This window comes from Anolis sagrei, chromosome 1, assembly GCF_037176765.1.
Source record: "Anolis sagrei isolate rAnoSag1 chromosome 1, rAnoSag1.mat, whole genome shotgun sequence".
Classification (NCBI taxonomy): domain Eukaryota; kingdom Metazoa; phylum Chordata; class Lepidosauria; order Squamata; family Dactyloidae; genus Anolis; species Anolis sagrei.
In genome coordinates, this window is record NC_090021.1 from 189,910,551 (window position 1) to 189,937,701 (window position 27,151).

A 27,151-nucleotide genomic window follows, 5' to 3' on the forward strand; every position below is an offset into this window, starting at 1 on the left:
GGGAAGTGTGGGCCTGCTTTTGGTTGACGAGATAGGATTGCTGTTGTTGTTGTTGTTGTTGTTGTGTGCTTTCAAGTAATTTCAGACTTAGGATGACCCTGAGCAAGGGCCGGGTAAATGACCTTGGAGGGCCGTATCCTTGGAGGGCTGTGGCCACAAGACACCTACTAATCCAACGAGTGATCATCACTAAAAAAAATTTTTTTTGTCATTTGGGAGTTGTAGTTGCTGGGATTTAAGGTTAACCTACAATCAAAGAGCATTCTGAACTCCAACAATGATGGAATTGAACCATACTTGGCACACAGAACTCCCATGACCAACAGAAAATACTGGAAGGGTTTGGTGGGCATTGACCTTGAGTTTCGAAGTTGTAGTTCACTTACATCCAGAGAGCACTGTAGACTCAAACAAGGAAGGATCTAGACCAAACTTGGCACGAATACTCAAAATGCTCAAATGTGAACTCAAATGGAGTTTGAGGAAAATAGACCTTGACATTTGGGAGTTGTAGTTACTGGGATTTATAGTTCACTTACAATCAAAGAGCATTCTGAGCCCAACCAATGATAGAATTGGACCAAACTTCCCACACTGAACCTCCATGACGAACAGAAAATACTGTGTTTTCTGGTGGTCTTTGGCAACCCTTCTGACACCCCCTTGTAGCCCTCCCCCGGGGTCCCGACAGCCAGGTTGAAAAATGCTGCCTCAAGGCCATCCAGTCCAACTGCCTTTGTCAGGGCAAGAAAACATAAAGCTCTCTTGACAAAGAGCCATCCAGCCATAGATAGATATATATGATTCACGCACACATATATGTATATGAGCGATATAGTATCATAGGTTTGTAAGGGACCTCTAAAGATGGACAATTGTACGTTACATGTTCCAGAGTAGGCAAACCAGACAATCTCTACATCAACACTGACAAAGAAACAACAAGAAATACTGTTTACCCACAAACATAAAGAAATTACATATATTAGAAACCAACACTTTCTCATTACTTTATTTTCCACATCACCAGATTGGGCCACAGCAACGCCTGGCAGGGGATGGCTAGTACATTAATAAAATAATATTTTGCATGAAATATCATAAAGCAAAAGTGCCACTATCTCAGCCACTACGTGGACACCTTAGGCTTTTGGACGATTCCAGATTTTGGAATTCTGGGTAAGGGAGGCTCAACCTGTGCTTCTGCTTTGTCTTCTTTTTTCCTTCTTCTTCCTCCTCCAAATATCTACTCCATGAAATAAAACACAAAGAATTAACAGTGATTCATCCTAAAGCTGTGCTATATGGCCTTCTGAAGAGCAATTGTTCTCACATAATTACTCTTCAAAGACGGCTTCATGCAGAACAAATAAGGAATGGTTCCCACAAAAACCACATGTTCACCTGCTGTACTAACATCAGCAGCCCACATGGTGCTCTCACGTGGGCAGCTCGCCGCCCACAAGATACAAACATTTGTACATGAATTCAAAAGCCAACCCTCATCAATTTGCTGGTTCAGTGGAGAAGTGAACATACATTCACTTCTTAAACTTATTAAATTAGGTCCTTTGGCTCAACTGCTGTGCCCTTTCACAATGAATAATTTACAGCACTATGATCCTGCTTTACCTGCCATGGCTGTATCCTATGGGATAAATAAATAAATAAATAAAAATCCTTTGGGAGGCTGGGATGTGCAGTTTGATCAAAAACTCCAGGAGAGTCTAAATGTCTCTCCCAAGAGTCTATAGCAGACACAGGCAAACTTTCTAACTTGGAGGCTGCATGGCAGGCCAGAGCGGGGTGGGTGGGTCAGGAGGGAGGAAGTCCTCCCCATCCCCTCCCTGCCCTTTCCTCCGCTTCCTCTTCTCTTTCCGAGGCAGAAAGTGAAGGAAAGACAGGAAACATGTGGATCCCTAAAGGGTTAGCTTTGGTCAGGATGAGATGGTGGACAGGAGAGAAAAAGTGTATTTATTGCTTTTCCCCTGACATTAAGTCTAATCGTGTCTGACTCTAGGAGTTGGTGCTCATCTCCATTTCTATGCTGAAGAGCCGACGTTGTCCATAGATGCCTCCTAGGTCATGTGGCCACCATGGAGCGCCGTTACCTTCCTACTGGAGTGGTACCTATTGATATATTCACATTTTCATTCTATCGAACTGCTAGGTTGGCAGAAGCTGGGGCTAACAGCAGGAACTCACCCCACTCCCCGGATTTGAACCAGCCACCTTTGGGTCAGCAAATTCAGCAGTTTTACCCATTGCACCACCAGGGATGAAACAACCCAACAAATTCACCTTTTCCCTTTTTTCTAGAGTGTGTAGATCTTGGTGTACTGCTTTGAGAACTTTATTCAAAAAGCACGAAAAAATATATCTTTTAAATAAGTGGTTTTTATATAAGCAAACTTTATGCTAATGTTGTTTGGTTTCGGTCCTAACAAAATTAAAAGATCCTTGGTTCATTATGCAGTGATGTTTTCTATGAATTAGTCATGCAGTGTTCGAATTGCGACTAACTTTTAGAAAGCACCAAAAGTAAAATGATGGGCCTTCTATTGTCTTACTTTGTAAATAGTTACTTTTATTGTTCTATATATAGACAAAGTTCTTTGCTCTAAACATGCAGTGAAGCCAGAAAAGTCCCCTTTGGCCTTCCACTGTTAAAAATGTACAGAATCTATTGTGAAAAGTCGGCTTTAAAAAGAACAATCAATAGGTAATCAATACAAAATTTGAGCCACATCGTACTTGGTCCTCAGCCTGAATCAGGTTTACAGTATGCAAGTGTCAAGTTTCGTCTAAATAAAACCAGCCTTGCCAAAATGTTATCAGTTGAAATTGAAAGGGAGAGGCACCATCATTGCTCTTTCAAAGAGCAATCCAAGGAAGGAAACAAGGCTCACTGTCATCTGCCAAAAGAATGGCTCCTAACTATGGTAATGTATACATTCTAGATTACTATGAAGATCCTAACAAAATTACTAGCTTTCTGTGTTATTAAGGATTCTAAACTTCTTTTGAGGAGCCCCCAGTGGTGCAGCTAGTTAAACCACTGAGCTGCTGAACTTGCTGACTAAAAGGTCCACAGTTCGAATCCAGAGAGTGGGATGAGCTCCCGCTATTAGCCCCAGCTCGTGTCAACCTATTTATTTATTTATTTATTTCAAAGTTTTCTATACCGACCTTCTCACCTCTTTGAGGGACTCAGCCCGGTTTCCAACCATAAAAACACATACAATCAGTAAAAATATCATAGTTCACAATTACAGTAACACATTAAAATAACAAATATATTTAAAATAACAAATATATTCAGTCGCCATACTAAAATCGAATATACATCATCTTTCATCCAAATCTTAGGGTGTTATCTCATTCATCGAAAGCCTGTCTCCATAACCATGTCTTCACCTGTTTCCTGAATGTCAGGATAGACGGGGCGGTTCTGACCTCTGGTGGGAGAAAGTTCCAGAGTCACGGGGCCACCACCGAGAAGGCCCTGTCCCTCGTCCCCACCAGACGCGCTTGTGAAGCTGGTGGGACCGAGAGCAGGGCCTCTCCAGACGATCTTAATAATCTTGATGGTTCATAGGGGAGAATACGTTCGGAGAGGTAAACAGGGCTAGTCGTTTGAACCTAGCAGTTCAAAAGCATGCAAATGTGAGTGGATCAATAGGCACCTCTCAGACAGGAAGGTAACGGCTCTCCATGCAGTGACATGACCTTGGAGGTGTCTATGGACAACACTGGCTCTTCGGCTTAGAAATGGAGATGAGCACCCCCCCTCCCCCCAGAGTCAGACACAATAAATAATAATAATAATAATAATAATAATAATAAAACTTTATTTATACCCTGCCACCATCTTCCCAAGGGGACTCGGGGCGGCTTACATGAGGCCAAGCCCTACAGCACATCAGTAAAACCGAAACAGCAAGCAAATAAACCAGTACAATTAATATAACTTACATATAAACAATAACACAGAGAATTTAAAACAACTGGACTTAATGTCAAGGGGAAACCTTTACCTTTCAAACTTCTTCTCTTCTCCATAAGGCAGTTTTCTGTGGATCTCTCCACAGAAATTAATATAACCATTATAATAACTGTATCTCATTGAAAAGGTTAGCACACATTTCAAGCGTCTTGAAAAAAATCCACTTAAGTACCTAACTGCATTTATCAAGTTCAGCCACATTACTTTCTTTCTCACAATGTTTACATATTTCTTAATCCTTTTAAAATGCACACAGGCAATTGCTAATATCTTTCTATGTATACCATTTTCCCGAGACAGCATAATGTCGTGGTTTGAGGATTGGACTAAGACTCTGGAGAACAGGGACCGAATTCCCGCTTAGCCATGGAGATCTATTGATGGCCTTGGGCAAGTCACTCTCTCTCGCCCTCAGAGGAAGGCAAAGGCATACCGTACCGAGCCAAGAAGAACCCATGACAGGTTGAGCATAAGTCTAAAACAACTTGAGGGCACACAACAACATACTCTCCCTTGACACTGCAGCACAAAATTGCACTCACTGCTTTTCATTCCATCCTGAAAGTAGTCCAATCTATCCTCCCACGCCTCCCTAAATTGTAGCTATTTTGGTGCCTGCTGGCTTTCAGATTTGCCTGGCCAGGTACATTGACATTCTCCTTAGTGTGACCTTGTGCTCGTGAAGCACTTTCACAAATGAAGTGAACAATAAAGCTTCTGATTGCATGGAGTGCTCTGGTGCAATGTAGCCTCTTGGCGACTTTAGGTTAAGCAAGATACATGCAATTTTGTCAGAGGAAATAGACACAATAGCAAGTTTTGTGTGGTTCTTCTTCTTTAATCTCCCACTTGTTTTGTTCTCTTCCTCTTTCAATTTGCAGTGTCTCCTCCACCTGTCTTTTGCCTCTTGACCATTTTATCTCTAGTTGATTGTTATCATTGTTGCTGCCTAATCTTTTCCCAGAAATGACATACGCTTCCTCGTTCACTTCCTCTCTCCTTAAAAATAGATTTGAGACTTAAACATACATAGCAGATTTTATTTGTTTCACATTAGAAATCTATTTAGGAAAAGTGAGGATAATATCCTCTTGGATAAATGTTGGAAAAGTAAGGAAGAACAGAAGAGTATCTGTCAGCAGATCATCTATCTACACTGTGGTAAGCATATATATTTGGTCCATTTTTGTTTTGCTGTGTTGACCACAAACATGTTCATCCAGCAGTACATTTAATGCAACGTAAGGCTTTGACAAGAAAAAAACTTCTAACTTAAATAAAACAACTAAAAACCAAATATAACATTGTCTATCTACGATAATTTCTCAAAATCTTGGTTTATTAACTTTAAATATTATGTATTAAAAATTTAGGTAAAGGTTTTCCCCTGACATTTCCCCAGTCGTGTCTGACTCTGGGGGTTGGTGCTCATCTCCATTTCTAAGCCAAAGAGCCAGCGTTGTTCATAGACATGCCCAAGGTCATGTGGCCGGCATCACTGCAGGTAATATTTGCATGTTTTCGAACTGCTAGGTTGGCAGAAGCTGGGGCTGACAGTGGGAGCTCACGCCGTTCCCCGGATTCGAACCTGCGACCTTTTGGTCAACAAGTTCAGCATCTCAGTGATTTAATCTGCTGCACCACCAGAGGCTCCCAACAATTTAGGCAACTATAAACACACAGGAAGAGAGGAAACAAATGCACCCCCCTCAAAGTATGTATTTACACATTTCTGCAAAAGTATTATTTTTACTTCAGCTGAGGATACATGGGAAAAGGTAGCCATTGCCTTTTACTGACCAGACTTTGCATACCAGTCTTGTGTCATGAATGCTTTTTGAACTTCAAAATGTTTTTAAATCTATTTTCAGAGAGACAGAGGTTCTTTCAGAGAAAGAAGCGGACACATAGACTCCACTACTGGATTTTTATAATAGCTATATATTGGTTACACAGACAAAGTGGAAACATTACATATACTCTAAAATTCACTCATAACCCCATACTTTCACTCATTTATACTCACCATCCTTCTTCATTCAGTTGGTCAGGCTTCTAGGAAGGAGGTAGGTGTTCAAATGTTGCATTCCTCACAGATCTGGCACAGGAAAAAGGAAAATAGTCTCTTTATGTAGCGATGTTGTTGTTGTTGTGCTGGCACGGTAGTGCCAGGAGATTTGAATTCCATTTCTTGCACTGCTAGTTTGCATGAATCTATTTAAGTCATGCTTTTTGCAATCAGGTGCTTCCCCAGGTTGCAGTCATAGGGCCAGCAACCTATCTGTCTAGAATCTTTAGACCCGCCTTTCCCCCCAGCGTTTTGGAGGGAAAGGAGGACTTTGTTCAGTCTCACTGTTGGAAGCCTAACAGAAGGATGTGTAGGTGTCTCTCTCCCACCTGCACAAAGGCTTCATTTCTCACAGCTTCGCTGGGGGGAAAAGGAAAGGATCCACAGCTTTTACTGGGGGTTAAAGAAATAGATCCACAGCTCTGCTGGGGAGTAAAGAAAAAGTTCCTACAGCCTTCATGGAGAAATTAAAGGACACCTTTCAGCTTGGCAGGTCTACAGGAACCTTGCCTAGTAAGGGACCACTTGGGCTATCCATAAAGCAGCTTGGAGCCGGGAGTAGGGGCCTCACGCCAGCAAGGCAAAGAGAGATTGCCCAGGGAAGGGTCAAAGGATTTCCCTAAGGAAGAAAGGAACAGTTTGCCACCAGTTGCCTGCCCCTTGTTGGCAGATTGAGGAAGCTACCGGTTTTCCAAGGTTACAAAAGTGTTCAATTCATGTTTGAAGATTGAAGCCCAAATAAAGAACTTTGTTGAACTTATCTCGAGCCCCAATTGAACTCTGTGTTTGGAAATCTAAAGGGCCCTTCAGCTGAGGCACCCCAGCGTCCTGTTGGGCATACAGAGAGCATGTCCTGTAAACAGTTGTTGTTGTACTTGGTTGTTTAGATTATTCAGCTCAGATTTGCTGGAGCCTCATCAATCCTGGAACAGATGATGTTTAACTTATTTCTTAAAGTAACATTGTCTTTGGCTATGTAAACAGGGTTTGTTTACACCAAAAGTTCTCAGGCCAGTTTTCTGGATTTCTCATTAGAACTTTTCATGCTACAATTAATGAATTCTTCACCTCTTCCATGATGCCATTTTCAGGATCCAATTTTAATATTTATTTATAGTATTTATATACCGGCTTTCTCACCCCAGCCTTGCCAGACCTTTATAGGCCCCAGCCAGACCCCAATCATACAATTTCATTCAATTCATTCATCACACTCTGCCAGATGGAAGAAGTTTTGGCCAAGGCTGACTGGGATCATACCTGGTATAACTTGAGGTACACAAATGGTTTGAGTCTATCATCTCATCATATTTTCTAGCAGGAGAAAAGTTTTATACAGACTAGCGGAGATGTATATTTATAATTGTGGTAGTATTTGTAATTGAAACAGTAAAAGTAATTGAAACAAACAAAGAAAGATAAGCTGTAATTGTAAAGGTTGTGGAAATTGTATTTTCATTTTGTATTGTATTTCTTAGCAAATTTGTTAGTAGACTTGCCTTTTAATTAGATTTTGTTTGCTGTACCAATTATGTTTATTAACTTTTTAAAAATCCAACTAAGCTTTGACTATCATTAACAGGAGTTTACATAGATGTTTATGTGGCCCTAAACACCCTTAATCAGGCACTAAATACCTTGATTAATTTGCATTTGTTACTGCTCTTTTGATGCGTCTGATGATCTTAGCTTTGCCTTTCCTTTGCTCATTTTCCTCATAGTTCCAATTAATCCTCTGCCATCCTAGTTTTTCAATTGCTTTTAAAAAGTTCTTTCTCTTCCCATTTTTCCCTCTTGTCCTCAGCTTTCTGCACTTGCTGCAAACTGTCTGACCTCATAACCTCTGAGGATACCTGCCATAGATGAAGGCGAACATCAGGAAAGAATGGTTCTGGAACATGGCCATACAGTACAGAAAACACACAACAACTCAGTGATTCTGGCTATAACAACACATAGTCACTGGTTGGTTGTAACTAAGGAAGACAAAAGTCAGAAAATAAATTTGAAAGATTTATTCAGTGGCAAATGATGAAGGGAATGCACAGATTTAGCAATGAGATGTGAGAGCAGGAGTGTCTAAAGATAGAGGACTATGAAAATACAAATCGGGAAAGGATATTAAAGTAACATAAAGCACAATAGGGTATAATAGAAGTATAAACATAACAAGATTGTACACAAAAATAATTACCACAAAGAAATATAGTATACTCTTGTTATATTTATTATTCCTAAATCCTTCATCTGCCCATATTAATTTAAATTAGAAAGGTATACCCAAGCACTCATAGTTTTGATTTTTGATGTTGGAGACTATTTCCAATCCTGATGGGGCCCAACATGGCAAAAAGTGCCTCCCTGGTTCACCAAAATCGGTCACCTTATCACTAGGTTGTTACATCCTGTCAATTCAGTTTCAACTGTAGGTAACCAATGAATGAGCAACCTTCAAGAGCTCCAGTCATCCACTGTTCTCCTCATGTCTGGCAAACTCAGGGCTCTGGTTTCCTTCATTGTATCAATTTAATTGTAGTGTGGTCTTCCTCTTTTCCTATCGCTTTCCATCTTACCAAACTTTTCCGGTGCATCATGTCATATCATGAGATGTCTGACATACAATAATCTTTACCGATTGATATAATCATTCAGGCCAATGTAGATATTTAATTTCTTTTGTTAGAATTTTCTAACGAGGCATAATTTCAGCCAACAGCCAATTTCAGACGTATCTATTTACTAAAGTCCAGAATGAATAATTACAAGAAATGTTATACTCAGTTTTTTAATTATATAAAATATTTTTTATACAAAAGTGGAATTCAAAACTCAATATTTATTTTTAAAAAAAGCTTGTCACAGAACTCTGCAAATCCATCACATCAAAAGTCCAAGCACATTTTCAGACCATTCGTTGAGGCTCCTGATAGATTTGTTCTGTAAAAAAAATGCAAAGTGTCAGGAAGCTGAAAATGCATGTATTAAAAAGTTAATCATCATCATCATCATCATCACCACCATCATCATTATAACACTTTATTTATATTCTGCCCTTCTCACCTCGAAGGGAACTCAGGGCGGATCACGGTACACATACATGGCAAACATTCAATGCCGCTTCGTATAGACAATACACAGACAGACATAACAGAAGGAAGTGCCATGGAAGGTTGGGCTTGAGTACAGGGGATGCTGTTGCTCCATTCTCTATGATGAAGAGCCGTCAGGACTTCCTCCTTCCTTTTGGTCACCCAGCATTCTCTGATCTTCCTTCTTTATGGTGTTGTAAAACACCTCCCGCACTTTTTTAGCGGTACCTAATTTCCCTAATCACAGCTAAAACTGTTTTCGAATTGCTTAGGTAAACAATGAGCTAGGGCTGACAGTTGGCCGCTCACGCCAACCCGGGGCTTCAAACTTGCAATCTTTTGGTTGATAGATCTTGTAGTTGGTGATGATTTATCAGCTGTGCTAAACCTCCAGACCCAAATTATTTCCAAGAATAGTCACATACACTCATAATGGAGAATGTCCCAACTTGTGATCTTTGTTTTGTTTTGGTTTTTTTGGTGTCAGGGGGGACTTGAGAAACTGCAAGTTGCTTCTGGTGTGAGAGAATTGGACGTCTGCAAGGACGTTGCCCAGGAGACGCCTGGATGTGTTACCATCCTGTGGAAGGCTTTTCTCATGTACCTACATGAGAAGCTGGGGCTGACAGGCAGGAGCTCACCCCACTCCCCGGATTTGAATCGGCAACTTATCTGTTAGCAGGCCTTCTGGCACAAGAGTTTAACCCACTGCGCCACTGGTGGTTCGGAACTTGTGATCTGAACTAAACTCACCAAACATTTCTTCCCATTCTCAGAGTTGCTCTGACATTTAGAACTTTCCAGCTTCAAAATATTAGGGAGACTAAACTTGAAAAGTTTATGATGCCTTTCCTTGGAACCTCTGACAGATCTCACTAAATATTAGATGCCTGCCAAATACGTACATGGAAAATGAAGGGCAGGGAGGGCTGCCTCCCTAAAGCAGTAATGGTTGACTAGGAGAGAATGCACACATATGCTATCTTTAAACAAAGGCAATTCTGCCTGAAACTAAAGTGCATGTGCCACAGCCTTGTACCTTCCCTGCTCACTGTGTGCCCTGCACTGTAACACAAGCCTCGGCAGTTGCAGGAAGATTTCCATTAACCTTGCACTATAGTTTGTGGACCAGAACTAATCCATTTTTTCCCTTCCACCCCTGGTTCTTTGCAATCTCTACTGGACTGGAAAGACTGTCCTGGCAAGTATATCAATAATTTCCATACAGTATTCTCAAGTATAAGTAGAAATCTAACAAAATTCAGCAGAAACATTTTACTGTAGGATGCAGAGTTCTTTCTTTCCACCCCAGAGCCGCTGAAATGCTTTTTTCTTCTTCTCCTAGATGCTCAGATAAGCATTAAGTAAACAGTGCCACTTTTAGGCTATGCTATCTCTCTTATTTTCTTTCATCTTAGTTATCCTTAAAATGTGAACAGTTCTCCAAAGTGGGTTTTTTTTAATTACCACCTCCAATAAAGGTCAACGGATATGAAATATATAGCAGGCAGAACATGTTCATTCCCTGGAGATTTTCAGCAGTGAGAAAAGAAAGCAGCTTTGCTACATTAAGCAGACAGTACACTGCAAAGGGTCTCACTGGCAAGTTTGAATAAGAATGCAGCCCCATCCTGCTAAGGAAACACACAAAGTCCCCTTCTTTTGTAGGTCATAATCATCAAAAATATGTGAGAAATACATCTTTATCCATTTGATGAGAGATAGATTTGTTTTAACTTAATTTTGGTTATTTTTAATATTAGCAGTTCTGTTTGTGATATGACTTCCCCAAACATGTGCTGTTATGAAAACAAAATATTACAGAGCCAAAGGCAGCTCTGGCTTGACAACTCATTTCTTTTCTGCTCAGTCCCACACACTTCCTGAAAGCCCCTAACATAGCAGCTATAACAACCCCGTGAGCCATCATTTATCCATGTTTAATGTATTTTAGACAGATTTCAGTTTGTTTTCTAGTTAAATACAGAAGTTTCTATGACTACGGCCAGAAATATGGATACAGCTAGGAAGTGAGTTAGTTCCCACCATTTCTTTTTCCCCCTATTAATACATTTCATGACCAGATTTTTTAAAAAAAAAAAATCATGAGGATCTTAATCTCAGAAAGTTTTAAAACAACCTGGCTTTCGGATGGTTGGGTGAACACATCCTTTGTTTCACAATTTCTTTTTAAAAATTGTGTATATAATTCCCTCCAAGCTATGTGTATTTGAAGTAGACATGAATGTCAAATTTAGACTTGAGTTCCTCTGCAAAATATTTAATTACGTATGCATATGCAAATGCAGGCATCCAACATTTTGAAAAAAAAATCAAAACCACTTTGGTTGCAAGTGTTTTGGATAAGAGATACTCAACCTGGATTAAAGCATACACTTGCAAACTAGGCTCCTACATTAGAAATTAAATTTAATGGTGCATTCTCATATAACTTAGATAAACAAGAACGAGCAACCACCAGTCATCCTCTGAATCGCTGAAGTAACACACTCTCTCAATATCAGTAGCATTGAAATAAAACATTGGGGTTTTTTTTTAAAAAAAGAAATTAAATCCCTGCTATGACAACAAGACATGGGAAATCTCAATACATTCACCCTTTTTTAATGCAGAGGGCAGAAAACAAGGAGAAGCTGAAATAGACGGAAAAGTATGCCAGCAAAGAGAGGAAAGGCTTGAATAGCCCAGAAATACTTTTATGCCCCTGAGAAACATCACAACTTTAGATTCTGGCTCCATCTACAATAAAATGTTATCTGTTGTTGACCTCTCCCATTGATCAACAGATCTTCATAGAAAAAGAAGTCCTTCTCTAAATCTTATACAGGATGGATCTCCATTATCTGAAATGCTTGGGATCAGATACATATTGGATTCTCTGACATTCTGGAATACCTGTATTTGCATATACATCGTGAATGTAGGATGCATGGGGGGAAAGAGGGTTAGTCACACATCCATCACCCACTGAGTTTTTCCTCAAAAAGGCCTTGCTCCTATCAGCAATAAAGAGGGAAGAAGAGGGAGACCATGATTCCTGTAAAAAGCAAACATCCCAGATACGTGGCCATGGTGGTCCATGCTCTTGTGACCTCCCGTTTAGACTACTGCAAAGTGCTCTACATGGTGGGATCTAGTTCAGGTTAAGATAAGCATTACAAATTCCAGATTAGGAATTGTTGAAGTGGGCAAATTTCCTTGGATTTTCTCTTCCTCCCCAGCTACATGGGCTGCCTTCCTAAAAGGGCAGGAAGTTTGCCAACATCTGGGGGGAGAAATGGGGATTATCTCCTTTTTATAGGGGTTTTGTGTGTGCAGAGCTCCAAGAACCGTAGTCTTCCCTCTCCTCCTCTTTTATCTGTCAATTTTTACAGAGGAAAAACTCAGAAGATGCTAGTTGTATGACTAAGCTCCTTTCCTTGAAGGCAGAAGTGGGTGTCTAATTGGGGAAAATAAGTTTTTGGAAGCTTACAGATTTCCTAATAGGAGAGGCTCGACATGTATACGATTCTAATGAGGGCAGGGGGCTAAATTCATTAACTTAAACCCTCCTTACTCTGGCTTCAATGAAGGAACGGAAGAGAGAAAGGCCAGCTCAGAAACCAGCAGTAGTGCATGTAATGCCAAGATATTTACCTGTTTGGTCACAACATCCTTTGGGATTTTATGGGGTTCTCTGCAGGCAAATCAGATAGTGTCACCTTCAACTTCACACCATTTACAGTCTTCCCTTGTAACACTGCTATGGCATCGCTAGCACTTGCTCTGTCAGCAAACATGGCATGACCCATGTTTTCCCCAGGGATAAGGTAAACTTTTATAAAATTTCCAAATCGACTGAAACAAAACATTCAAGGACAAATATAGTTAGAGAATCACATACAATATTGAAGTGCTGTTTTATTTTTGAAGTCTCACTTGTAAAAAGCCTCCCATTACATTGTTACTTGAGTGGGTTCCCAAATATATTAAGTATGTTTTGTGCATCTGCGGATGGTGGAACTACTCTCAAAACCTTATGCTAATGTAAATCAATTTTAAGGTTTTATTTGTGGATTCCAAAATTTTGCTTTTAGATTAAAGCCAAAACCATTATTTTATTTTTAACTAGTCAGGTTCTACTTGTATAAACAACCACTAGTTGACTTGGAATGGCAGTGGGAAAACCCTTCTAAAAATCTAACATACAAGCATTTCAACACATGAAATTGAAAGCATCATCTGCAATGTCCCAAGTCAATTTTTGTAGTCATTTTCCACCAGTGCATACTCCTTTCTCTTTCAGACAAACTCATACAACTACAACTCCTCACAATCTACAATTATTTTTCATTTAGGTTCCAACCACATTCATTTTGAGCAGGTTTTTTTTTTATTGAAGTCAATCTTGTTGGGCGAGTGGGCTTATTAACAAAAGGCCCTCCTCATAAACATACACCAGAGCAACTTATTAGCAGCACTGTGACCCAACACCAGTAGCCCAAAGTGATAAAAAGAATAAACTCACAGACTAATGTTATATCTTCCTTAGGAGGCTTCTCTTTATAGCAAAATAATATGGTTGCACTATTTACAAGAACAAGGTTTTCACAACATAAATAAATTTCTTTCTTTTTTAAAAAAAATATTTTTATTGATTTTTATTTTACAAAAACACATTTATATAAAATAACAAGATTAGGAATTGAGGTGAGGGAAGGTTAGGGGGGGAGATCATGGGTACGGAAAAGGTAGTGGAAGGGGGAAGGGGAGGTCACATAGGGAAAAAAGGGGGGGGGGAAGGTGGGACGGGGGAAGACAAGGGTGGGGGTTGAAACTTCCAGGTTTATCCAGTATGGTACAGATTTTTGACTTAACCCGTTAAGTTTGGCTTTCACATGATATTCCCGTCTGTTGTATTTAGTACAGATGTTCAATTTTGTGTATGACTTTTAGGTATTCTCTTTGGAGATAGTTTGGGTGATAATCTTCTTAATTGCTTAAGGTGGTTACCCCCTTTTGCTTTTTCTTTTACTTTTATCTCTTTCTTGGATAGAAAAATAGAAATAAAAGAATTTTTTTTCTTTTTTTTTTATTATTATTGTTATTGTTTTGTATTTGTTATATCTCTATTAAATACATTCCCTTGTTCTCTTCCTGTATGAATTTTAATACTGATTTCCAATTAGTTTTCTGAGGTTTGTTATAGTTTTGAGTGATTCTCTGTGTCAAGATATCCATATTAATTATATCCAGTATTTTATGGGTCCAGTGTTCCAGTGTTGGTAGTTCTTTATTTTTCCATTGTCTGGCTAGGACCATCCTAGCGGCTGTTGTCAGGTAAAAAAATATTTTATCCTCATTCTTTTCTAATTTGAGGTTGTGGAGTCCCAATAATAGTATTTCTGGTCTTAATTCAAATTTTATCTCTAAATTTTTTTCGATCGATTTGTGAATTTGTGCCCAATATTTTTTGATCCCTTTACATTCCCACCACATGTGTAGAAATGTACCCTTTTCTCTTTCACATTTCCAACAGCGCTCATTTTTCTTATTCTTATTGATTTTGGCCAGGATTTCGGGTGTTAAATACCACCTATAGAAGATCTTGTACCAACTCTCCTTTAGATCTGTTGAGTATGTATATTTGATTTTGCTTTTCCAGATTCTTTCCCAGTCGATAAGTGATACTGAATGGCCTAGGTCTCTTGCCCATGATATCATGTTGGTCTTGATTTGTTCTGTTTCGGTAGCCCACTTTAGTAACTGATTATATATTTTTCTTATGAGTTTTGTATCTGTTGTTAATATGTTGTCCCAGAAAGATGCCTTTGTTTCAAAACCAATTATTTTATCTATCTTAAAATTTTCTTTAATCTGATGGTAATGAAACCATGAGATAGAGGGGTCCGCCTGATTTAATTCTTCTCTAGATTTGAGTGTGGTTTCTTGTCCCTTGGTGTTTATTAATTGTTTGTATGGGAGCCATATATTCCTGGGTATTTCTCTTTTATGGTTTGCTTCAGTAGGAGAGAACCACATTGGTGTTTTCTGGTGGAGTTTATCTTTATATTTGTTCCATGTATTAATTAATGCGGCTCTTATAGGGTGATTTTTGAAGAGTTTTTCCTTTTTATCTTTATTTCTCCAGAGGTAAGCATGCCACCCCTGATTTATGTCGAAGCCTTCCACCGCCAGGATCTTTTCTTTTTTCAGTGTTGCCCAGTCTCTCACCCAGCTTAACGCTGAGGCGTCGTAGTACAGTTGTAGTTCGGGGAGAGCTAGTCCCCCTCTCCTTTTATCATCTACTAGGTGAATGGCTTTTATTCTGTGTTTCTTATTGCTCCATATAAATTTGATGATTGCTTTCTGCCATTTATTCAATAGTGTCTTTGTTTTCAAAATTGGGAGCGCTTGGAATACAAAAAGAATGTCAGGTAAAACATTCATTTTTATTACTGCTATCTTACCTAGTAGTGATAGGTTGAGTTGTGACCATTTCAGCAGCTTATTTTGGATATCAGACCATTTCTTCTCGTAGTTGTTTTTAATGAGATGATTGTTGTTGGGTGTAATTACTATCCCTAAGTATTTTACTTTTGTGCTGATTTTTATTTTTGTCTGTTCTTGCAGCTTCTCTTGGTTCTCCTTGTTCATATTTTTGACGATGATCTGGGTTTTATCTCTATTTAATTTTAACCCCGCCACTTCCCCGTATTTCTCTATTACTGTTAACCATTTATTTGTGTTGTTAATGGGGTCTTCGACAAAGCACACTATGTCGTCTGCGAAAGCACGAAGTTTAAAAGAGTGGCCTCTTATTTTTAATCCTGGTAATTCCTTGTCCTTTCTTATGTTGTTTAGTAATATTTCCAGGGTTAATATGAAAATCAAAGGCGACAGCGGGCATCCCTGTCTAGTCCCTTTCTTTATAGGGATATCTGCTGATTGATGACCATTAACCACTATTTTTGCAGTCTGTTCGTTGTATATTGCCCCTATCGCTTTTGTAAACTGGTGACCGATGTCCATCTCTCTTAGTAATGCTCTTATAAAATTCCAGTTAACCCGGTCGAAAGCCTTTTCTGCGTCGAGAAACATTAGACCCACTTCTTTCTGTTTTGATTTTTTGCAGTAGTCTATGATATTTACTACTGTTCTGATATTATCTCTTAGTTGGCGTTTGGGTAGGAACCCTGCTTGGTCTTCCATTATTCTGCTGTTCAGTAAGATCTTTAGTCTGTTAGCTAGTACTCCCGTGAATATTTTATAGTCTACGTTGAGTAATGAAATGGGTCTATAGTTCCTGACCGACGTGCTATCTGTATTTTCTTTGTGTATTAGCGATATTGAGGCTACTTTCCATGAATCGGGGAGTTTGCCCTCTTCCAGTATGTTGTTCATTACTCTTTGCAGATAAGGTGTTAATGTTTCCTGGAAGGCCTTGTAATATTTGATGGTGAAACCGTCGGGCCCTGGTGCTTTATCAGAAGGCATGTTTTTAATTGTTGTTCTAATTTCTTCTTGGGTGATGGTCTTATTCAAACTTTCTCTCTGTTCTTCTGTTATACGTTGTATATCTTGTTTACCTAGATATAACGATATTTTTTCTTCTGGAACCTTCTCGTCTTTATATAGTTCTCTGTAGTATTTTACAAACTGTTCCATGATGTCCTTGGTTTGGAAGTAACTTTTGCCGTTCTCCTCTATTTTTGTTATCTGTCTTTTTTGTTTTTTAATATTTATTCTTCTCATTAGCCACTTTCCGATCTTATTAGCGTTTTCAAAATGATGTTGTTTGGCAAAATTGAGTTTCTTTTCTATCTCATCTAATTGTAAAGTGTTCATCTGTTTTTTTAGAAGTTCTAGTTGGTGTAGGGTTTTTTTGTTACTTGGATCTTCCTTAGCTAATCTCTCATATTTAGCTATTTCCTTGAGAAGTTTATCACATTTCTCCTTTTTAAACTTTTTCATTCTGGTACCGATTTCAAGGAAGTGTCCTCTTAGGCAGGCCTTCTTAGCATCCCATTCTATATCTATGGGCGTTCCCTTGTCCAAATTAAATTCAAAATATTCCTTTATTGTAAGATTTGTTTTCTCTATCTGGATAGGATCTTTTATGAGGTCATCCCTCAGTCTCCAGATGAATGTGTTGTTTCCCTTCTGGTACATGTTTATTGTTAATTCTATCGGAGAGTGGTCAGAATTTATCATTGATAATATTTTGCTTTTCAATATGTTAGGTAGTATTGTTTTAGTTCCCCAAGCCATATCAATACAAGTCCAGGTTTTATGTCTGTGGGAAAAGAAGGTGAAGTCCCTTTCACCTTCATGTTGGTATCTCCATATGTCCTTTAATTCTAGGTCGTTTAATAGGTTTTTAAATTTTTTGGGTAGGGCTCCTGATTTTTTTAAGTTTCTTGATGGCTTGTTGGAAGACTTATCATATAATGGATCTAACACCCCGCTGAAGTCTCCTAGTACAAGTAAGTCCTTATATTCCTGTTCCTCTATGTATCTTTTTAGTTTATTAATGAAATTATCTTTAGATGTGTTTGGGGCGTATATGGAACATATTAGAATATCTCTGCCTTCTATTTCTATATTTACACCGAGGATTCTCCCCTCCTGATCTTTGAATAGGAGCTTTGAAGGCAATTTTTCATTTATATACATTACAATTCCATTTCTTTTCTGGTGGCCTGCAGTGTAGAAGATCTTACCCAGTTTTTATTTGCTCTAAAAGGTCGCAGTGTTTTTTTGTGATATGTGTTTCTTGTAATGAAATGATACCATAGTTTCCTTTTTTTAGTTGGTGAAAAATTTGCTCTCTTTTATTAGGTAAATTGAGGCCATTGACATTGTTACTATACACTTTAATTTTACAATCCATCATTATTCTTATTTAAATTTATATCCTCTATATCTTTGTCTTTCCTTGCTTCAAGTGGTTGGGGTGGGTATTCTTTGGGTGATTTTTCTCTGGCTCTCTTCCTCTTGTTTTCATATTCATCTTCCTCGCTCTCGTCTGCTGGTTTTATTAGTTCTCCTTTCATTTCTGGCATTTTTAGTTGCGGTGTCTTGCTCTTTTCCTTCTCCCTGTTCCTTTCTTCCTCTTTATTTTCATCTGCTTTGGTTAATTTTTCCCAAAATGCTCTTGCCTTAGCTTCTGAAGTAAGCCAGTGTTTGGTTTCTCTCCATGTCACCATTATACCCTCCCTCCGTTCCCATTTGAATTTTATATGTCTCTTTTTTAGTTCGTCTGTTAAAAAATAGTATTTTCTTCTCTTTTCCAGGGCTTAGGGGGGTATTTCCTTTAATATCGCTATTTTATTCCCTTTGTACAGTATTGGTTCCTTAGTGTGTTCCCTCAGTATTTCATCCCTCAATGATTTTTTAGTGCAGCAGACTATAACGTCTCTGGGGGTTTTGAATTTTTTAGCATATTGTGTTTGTATTCTGAATACTCTATCCAGGTTCATTTCTAGTATTGATCTCGATTTCTTTGTAATGTTTGCTATGATCTCAGTAATGGTTTCTTTGATGTTTTCTTCTTCTTCTTCCTTTATGTTTCTAAATCTCAGTTGATGTTCCTTCTCCTTGGCTTCTAGAAGTTCCTGTTGCAGTTCAGTTGAGGTTACCCTTCCTTCCAGACTATCTATTTTCTTTTTCATAATCCCTTGTTCCGTTCTCATTTCTCTATTTAGTCTTAGTAGGTCCTTGTTATCCTGTTTAAGTTTCTCAATGTCTTCTCCCATATTTTTCATTTCTTCTTTTATTAATGTCTTTAGTTCTTCTTTCATTTCCTTTTTCATTTCGTTCATTTCTCCCTTTAGTAGTTCCTTTTGATTTTGAACTTCCGCTTGGAGCTTCCAGATTTCTTTCAAGATATCTTTTGCCCCTATCTCTTCAGTAAGGGAGTTCTTCTTATTGGTTTTTTCTCCTTTTTTCTCCATTTTGAGGGGTTGTGCTAGTAATGTCGTATTTATTCTCTGGGCGGGTGTATCTTTCTATTTTGTTATTAGTCTTTATTTGTTTATTATGGTTTTATTAGTATTGTTTGTTTTTATTTATTTGTATTTCCCCCCCCCCCCTATTTATTTTGTATTTATATTCTTTGTTTTATTTATTTATTTATTTCTCTTTTATTTGTTGTTATTATTTTATTCTTCCCCCCCCCCCCTTCGAGTTGTTTGTCTCTTATGTTGTTTGCTTTACTTCCTGAGCAATTATATAATTTATCTTTGTTTAATCTTGTAAGGTAATTGTGTTTTTATGTGTTTATTTTCGGTCACTCCCTTATCTTTGCTCGTCCCCCTTCTAGATCTTTCCCCGCGCTCCCTATTCCCCCCGCAAATCACTCCTTAATCTTTAAACTTTAACTCAGTCCCCAAGAAGAATCACCAGTCTCTTAAGCTTTCCTGCTCTTCCGTTTTGTTTCCTTGTAGCTCTTTATAGTTGCTTGTTGTTCTGTTAGCCCTTTTTTTTTTTCAAATCCTCTGGTCTTGCGGGTTTCCTAGTGAAGTCGCGTTCTGGCTCTTATCCGTCAGGAGCTCTTTGCCGTGAAGCGGTTGTCCGCGGAAGCGCGATGTGTCCCGTCCGTCCTGTGCAACCTCCGCTCCTTCCCGCCTCGCCCCTGTTTCAAACTGGTTCTTCCCCTGGTAAGTATTGGGGCCGGTAAAGGGTGGGCCCGCGGGGGGGGGGGGAGGGGTGGGGTGGATAGGAGTTATTTGCCCTGACGGTGTGGAGGGATATCGCTGTGGTTCTCCCGCTTTCCCGTCTCTCTCGTCGCCGTTTCGGCTATTGTTTGAATCGCTAGATCATTCCTATGCTTCCCCTTCTCTTTGGTCCCCTTGATCTCTGTTTGTCCGCCTCCGTGGCTCTCGCCCCGGTGGCTTCAATAGTTCAATAGTTCAAACTAGCAAGGGGGTCAGCAATGGGAGGGAAAGAACAAAGAATGGGGGAATAGAAAGTATACTCATATATTCTGGGAGTTCCTGTGTTTTCGTCATAGCCGAGCCTGTCCTCGTTCTCCGCCTCGTTGTCTCCTCCTCTTCCTCCGTGGGGAAGTCCTCTCCGACGTTCCCAGATGTTTGCGATTATTAAGTTGTCTGGTTACTGTGGTGCCAGCTGAGTTGGATAGTTAGTCGTTCTGTAGTTAGTTGATCCGGTGAGTAGTTAATTAGTTTTTACTGCTAATGTAGTAGAGGTACTAATGACTCCTTGAGCTCTTCCCACTCGAGAAGTCTTTGAGAAGTCCTTACGTCTCCACAAATTCCCCCTGGAATTCTTAATACTCTTAGTATCTTAGTATCTTAATTTTCTAGTTTCGTAGTGAGTTCATTTTCTACCGTCTCTCCGGGTTTTAGTTCTGTCTAGTCCATTCAAGGTTTACTGGATATAATCGGATATTTTGTTTCTTGTATAGTCCTTTAACTGTAGCCACTTTGGTTGGATCCATATACACTCAAATACACTCAAATACACTCAGATACACTCAAATACGCTCGAGTAAGCTCGAGTAGGCTCGAGTTCGCTCAAGCACACTCCAATATGGAAATATAGTTCTTCAATATTTTTCAGTATTCATTGTTCATTATTCAATATTCACTATTTTTTATTCAATATTATTTAATATTCGGTAATATTCGGTATTTCATTAAACAGTACGTCCAAAAAGTAGTCCAATAGGTAGTCTGATAATAGTCTAATAAATCCAAGAAAGAATAGAGACAGCTTGTAGCCTTTTACCATTCTGGATTCCCATTTTTCTTCATTCTTAATTCTTGTGTCTGTTTCTTCTCCTTTTTAAAATAGCGGCTGTTGGGCTGTTCCCGGCTTTTGGCCAGGTAACCTTACCGCTCCCTGCACAACCCGTCCGGCTTGTGGAGCAAGTTGTTGTTTGTTAAAACCTGCTCCTCCGGACGAGTTTCTAACGCCCACCCGCTTCTCGCTGCCGGGCTGGGGGGAGCTGGGAGAAAACCCGCTCGACCAAGGGATTTTTGCGGTAAAGGGGAAGCATTGGGCTGCGGAGCTTCAGCTTTCCGTGGCGCCTGCCATGTTGCCGCTACCGGAAGTCCAAAACTTTGTCAGTATAAATTTCTTTATACTTCCTTCTTTATTTCTATGCTGGACTTCTTTCTCATGCAGATAAACAGCTTCACTCTCACTGAGCCTCTTCTTATACTAAATTTACACAAGAGCTTCACACAGTAGCTTTTTATACACAGCACCTTCACACTGGGGTTTCTCTCACCGAAGCCTCTCATACCAGGTCTTCTCACACCAGGTCTCTCACACACTGAGGCCTACTAACACTGAGCCATTCTCATACTGAGACAAACTAACACGAGAGCCTTTTCATACCGAGGCTTCTCTCATATTGAGGGCAACTAACATTGAGATGTACGAAGTTTATATAGAACTGCAACTTTTGCTGAGTCCTTGCATCCATTTAACCCTTGTGCTTGACTCACATTTTTGTAATTAAAAATACCTAGTTAATTTTTAATATTTCTGACACTCACCTTAATACATTGTCCAAGATATCTGGAGGTAAGGGGCGAGGGTCAAATATTATGAGAAGCCTTTCCCGCACAGGAGAGTCAGGAGGAGCTTTCCTTTTGATTGAAGGAAGCTCAGCATCTGTTTCGAGACGAGGAGGAACCAGGGGCTCCTTGAAAAAGAAAGGGAACTAGAGTCAAGACTCTGCTGAAATCCTGTGTGCCGTCCAATCAACTGTGCAGGTGCTTAGATATCTTCCCATCTCTAGCATGTATCAGAGTTTCTAGGCATCTTAAATGTTTTCAAAGTGGTTTATTTCTCTAGTGTTTAAAATTATAGCTTCTTCCAACATGAGGACTCAAGGCAGAAGTAACAAAAGCAAACAAGCAAAAGGACAAATTAAGAATGCTAGAGAAAAGAATAAAAGTTGGTTCAGTCTAGTTATATGTCTGATGAGTCCATAAAACAAGTGATCCAAGAGAATTATTGCTTCCCTCTCCTTGCCAATACAGGGAAAGAGAGACTGTGCTTTTACAGAGGGGTATCACTGATTCACATTAAATTTGTGTTTATTGTGTGTCCCATTATCCAATCCTGATCTCCAAAAGACTGCTATTTGTTCTAATGATGATTTTGGTCTGTAGTTTAGGGAACTTTCAGACATCTGTTCCCATTTACAATGTCTAATTCTGCATAAGCACTCCATTTTTTGGTTGCTGAGAATTTTCTGGGCTGTATGGCCATGTTCCAGAAGCATTTTCTCCTGATGTTTCACCCACATCTGTGGCAAGCATCCTCAGAGGTTGTAAGGTCTGTTGGAAACTAGGCAAGTGAGGTTTATATATCTGTGGAATAATGTCCAGGGCGGGAGAAAGAACTCTTGTCTGTTTGAGGCAAGTGTGAATGTTGCAATTGGCCACCTTGATTAGCATTGAATAGCCTTGCAGTTTTGAGGCTTAGCTACTTCGACAACACATTCCATTTTTGTTAAAAGATTTTATGCTGCTTTTCCAGCAAACAAACCGCAAACAACAACCCTCAACCCATAACGTTTTACAAATGGAAGCAACCACCTATGGATAAACTCATGATCCAAAATCTTTAGCTATTAAAGTTATCCAGAGAAAGGAAGAGAAGGGAAGAGGAAAATGGGTTATTAAGGATGACGAGAGCATTATTTTTTCATTCTAAAGAGAGATGGGCAAAGTGTGCCTCATATCAAGGCTGTTTTGGTAGACCATTCAGACAATTCTTCTAACTGTAAAAGGAGAGGAAATTTACTTTTTAAATAGGTTGCAGTTACAGCTGAAAATATACAAAAGCAATTTTTGACAATCAGAACTGGATTTTTGGGCATTTTGGAGAGGTTTTTTATCCTTTTTTCCTTGGCATTTTGACAGTTCATTCAGCTTCATGAGAGTCCAATAGGCCAGTTACTTATTGATTATTACAATGGGGGAGTTTCAATAGAAACAACCAAACACACATAGACTACTAGATAATAATATAAATAATAATAATCACAATTATCATCATTTGTATCCCACCCCATCTCCCCAGAGGGTTTTTGATTAGTGAGTATATAGTGTGTGTATGTGTGTGTGTGAGTGTGTGTGTGAGAGAGAGGGGGGGAGGGAGGGAGAGAGGGAGGCAAGACTCAACACTTATTTATAGAAATTCCAAATATTGGATGTCCTTACAGAAGAGCCCAGAAGCTGAAGAACTGAATTGTCTTTCCATATTACTGATAACATCTCTGCATTCACCAGTTCTGTTGCCATTTCTTCAAAGAGGCTGTAATCCAAAAGAAAATAATATTTAAAAAAACAAATTTTGTATATGTATATCCTAACACTACTCAATTGTATTAGACAAAGATATTTACTTATTTATTTGTATTGCATCTTTCTCCCATTATGGGACTCTAGGTGACTGGTATCACAATTTAAAACGAAATGCAGCTTACCCCTCATCGAAGTAGATGAACACATTTATGCTGACCAAGCTTGGCGATATATTTTCATACTTCATATGAATTCTAATGTAATCCAGCAGATAAAGTTAATCTGTGCCCACATTTTTTTCCAGGATGCACTGTGAAAGGTACTGTATTTCTTAAATTCTAAAATGTACTGTTTTCCCATATAAACATCTCTAAAAATTGGGAGTGCCTTAGCATCATAGCTGTATTTTATGTAGTTTTGGTGATGGTACTGAATTTAGGGTGCGTCTTACAATCAACGGCATCTTACAATTAAAGAAACATGGTTGTTATCATAAAGAGAGGAAATAATCAAACACTCGATACATACTGCTGCACTGGGCATTTACTTCTGAATTCAACTCCCATCAGGGGAAGCCTTACTCAAAAACAAGATGTGAGTGCAAGTTACTTCCAGCTTTCTGAAACACTGCCCAAGCCTAAAAGAGCTTTGGAGTAGGGAGCAGAATATATTGCAAAATCCCCTTTGTCTCCTAGAGAAGTTTGGTTTTGTTCTGAATTGTTGGAAAGTAGTTTTTTTTAGGGCTTTATTACACATGGCTGGAAATCGCAATTACAGCAGGATAAAGCTGTCTATCACTGGCCCTTTTCAAAAAATGTCATGTCTCTCCTCTTGCTGCTTTGCAATTCAATTACACTATGTAACACGATTTTTGTTCCTGGGTAATAGATGTCATTTCCTAATTGGTTCTACCATAAAACACAGAAAAGGTTTATTAAACTGCAAAAATTTTGTTTCGGCGGAATATTCCTGCAGCACAGTTTGCTATAGTTTTTCAATAAATATCAAATTGAGTCTCAACCAATAATTTGTGGCAACCATAAAAATGAAGTTACTGGCATATAACAACTACTTTCAATGTAAGTACTGCACAATTAAACAAGAAATAATGCCTTCAAACCAGGAACATTTTTTAAAATTTTGTTACATATTGTTATTAGTGGAGTACGCCCTTTCAATGACAGGAGGAAAAATCAATGGCTCCCAATATTGCTGTTGTTGTATACTGCCACTGGGTAAATTGATTCCCTCTACTTTCCATATTCTGTATGTCGAATGGCATGATTGCTATCTTTTCTATATCTCATTATTCCCAAACAGGGCGGGTTTGCTTGCACTGAAATGAAATAGCCCCCTGGGGATAGCAAAGGCAGTCTTCAGGCCTACATGACATCCAATGCCCATAGTTTTGCTACCTCTCTGAGAATGGGATTTTGTCATACAATTATATTCAAAATTTAGCTTCATATAAAACCCAGAGAGAAACCAAGGGTAATCCCATTTTTGGTTACATGTATTTTTAATTTTTCCTTCAAGTCACCTTAATTTGGCGTTTCAACAAAATCATCACATGTGCTGCAGCATAAAGGATTCAGCAACTACGTTCCAATTAACATTAGTAAATAATGGCACATTTTAATTTCTTTGTATGTTTCTTTTATACACAATTCCCTTAAAATAATTGCCCTTCATGATTACCAAACTTATTCAAGCATACTTAATTTAACTTTTATATTGTTTGGTACTCACTCAGTTTCATCAGTTTCATCTTCAATAAAAGTAACAAGCAGATGATTCCCAAAAGGATATTCAAAACCATTTAGTCTGTTTTTGGCAAAGACCGCTGATGCAACATTACTGTATTGAACCATTGTATAGGCTAAGAAATAAATAAATAAATATTAGTAAAATTGGAGCAAGGTGCACCTAATGAGAAACAAATCAAATTAGATTGGCCAACACACATTTTAGTGAAACAAATGTAAGACCTGTTTCTGGGTATATTTGACCTGCTGATTCCAAAAATTGCACCAGTTTTCCCCTAGTTTTTGAGATACAGAACATATGCCATATACCAGTCGCCATCTACAGAAAACCGTGATAACTATATCGAAGAAACTATTATTTATTTATGTATTTACTGTATTTATATACTGCTTTCCTCACCCTTTGGGGGACTCAAAGCGGTTTGCAACAAATAATGTCAAAATTCAATGCCTCACACTAGAGTCTATTCAATGCAATTTTCTGAATAAGCACCCCAAATAACCCCAGAAACAGGACCAAAAACCAAGACACCAAGAAAAAAGACTGTTGGGTCTGTAATTTTTTTCAACAGTGATTCAGTAAAAAAGGGGCAAGTCCTTTCTTCTGAAAGAACATAACATCACCAAGTGATCTGGAACCCCTCAGCAAATATATAAACAGTCAACATTACTTCATATCCTATCTTAATACAGAAAATCTGCTTTCATTATAGGCTTTCATTTGCTTTTTTACAAGAATGTGTTGGTAACACAAAAAAGTGACCATGACTATAACTTTATACCAGAAATTAAGACCGACTGAGACCTCCATCTGAGTGAACAATTACAAAATTGCTATGTAACAGATAAGCCCTAATATTTCTTTGCTCATTGCTTAACAACTTGCTATGCTGCTGCAACTGGTTTATTTTTTAAAAAATATTGCCTGTTTACACATAGAGGGTTTAAAGCAAGGGTCCTCAAACATTTTAAACAGAGGGTCAGGTCACAGTCCCTCAAACTGTTGGGGGGCCGGATTATAATTTGAAAAAAACACGAATGAATTCCTATGCACAGTGCACATATCTTATTTGTAGTGCAAAAAACACTTTAAAACAATACAATAATTCAAATGAAGAACAGTTTTAACAAATATAAACTTATTAGTATTTCAGTGGGAAGAGTGGGCCTGCTTTTGGCTGATGAGATAGGATTGTTGCTGTTGTTGTTGTGTGCTTTCAAGTCATTTCGGACTTACGTTGATCCTGAACGAGGGCCGGGTAAATGACCTTGGGGGGCCGTATCTGGCCCCCGAGCCTTCGTTTGAGAACCCCTGGTTTAAAGTATACAGTGGGAAGTAACACACAAGGGACCAACAAGTCTGCTTTAGGTATGCACTATGGGTTTAAAGTGGAGCTCCCATGAGCCAAAGGTAACCATTATCCCTGTCTGAGCCACCATCAATGCCTTTACACATACATCTAAGAGTACTTGTTAAATCTGGATAAACATATGGTTTACAAATATCCAAACACCTCCTCCCAATATCCCGCTCAGAAAGACAGAATCTGCAAATGAACACCTCTCTATTGACAATCTCACATGTCTCACATTGCCAAGGCAAATTGCTCTAAAATTCTGTTTCTCTTTAAAATGGTGAAGTCATGCATTTAGCTTTCAATTTGTTGCCTTACTGCGTTTACTGTAAAGTCCCTGATGAAGTTCACAAGCTTCCAACCCTGGGATGAGATCAAAGAGATTGAACAGTTGCTTTCGTTGCAATGGGAATTCTGATACTACTGATAAGCGTCTGGAGACAGATTCTTGGCTTCTGTTATCACTTGTTTCCAAGCTTGAAAGGTCTGGCAATTGTTCTAAAGAAACAAGAGTAAAACAATACTGTTGCAGACCGCAGAATGGCTGTGGGCTGCTTGTACTGAACAGAAACATCCACA

General features: G+C 38.8%; 1 protein-coding gene across 1 annotated transcript in view; it reads right to left on the reverse strand.

Annotated features, from left to right (window-relative positions):
• Positions 1-8,074: 8,074 nt before the first annotated feature.
• LOC132767826 (uncharacterized) overlaps positions 8,075-27,151 on the reverse strand; it is a 112,829-nt gene continuing 93,752 nt past the window's right edge. Inside the window, exons 19-20 of the mRNA XM_067471298.1 lie at positions 12,821-13,021; positions 8,075-9,011 (exon numbers count right to left, since the gene is read on the reverse strand). Of these exons, the coding sequence (XP_067327399.1) occupies positions 12,829-13,021 (193 nt within the window). The 3' untranslated portion in view covers positions 8,075-9,011; positions 12,821-12,828. The remainder of the gene's footprint in view (positions 9,012-12,820; positions 13,022-27,151) is intronic.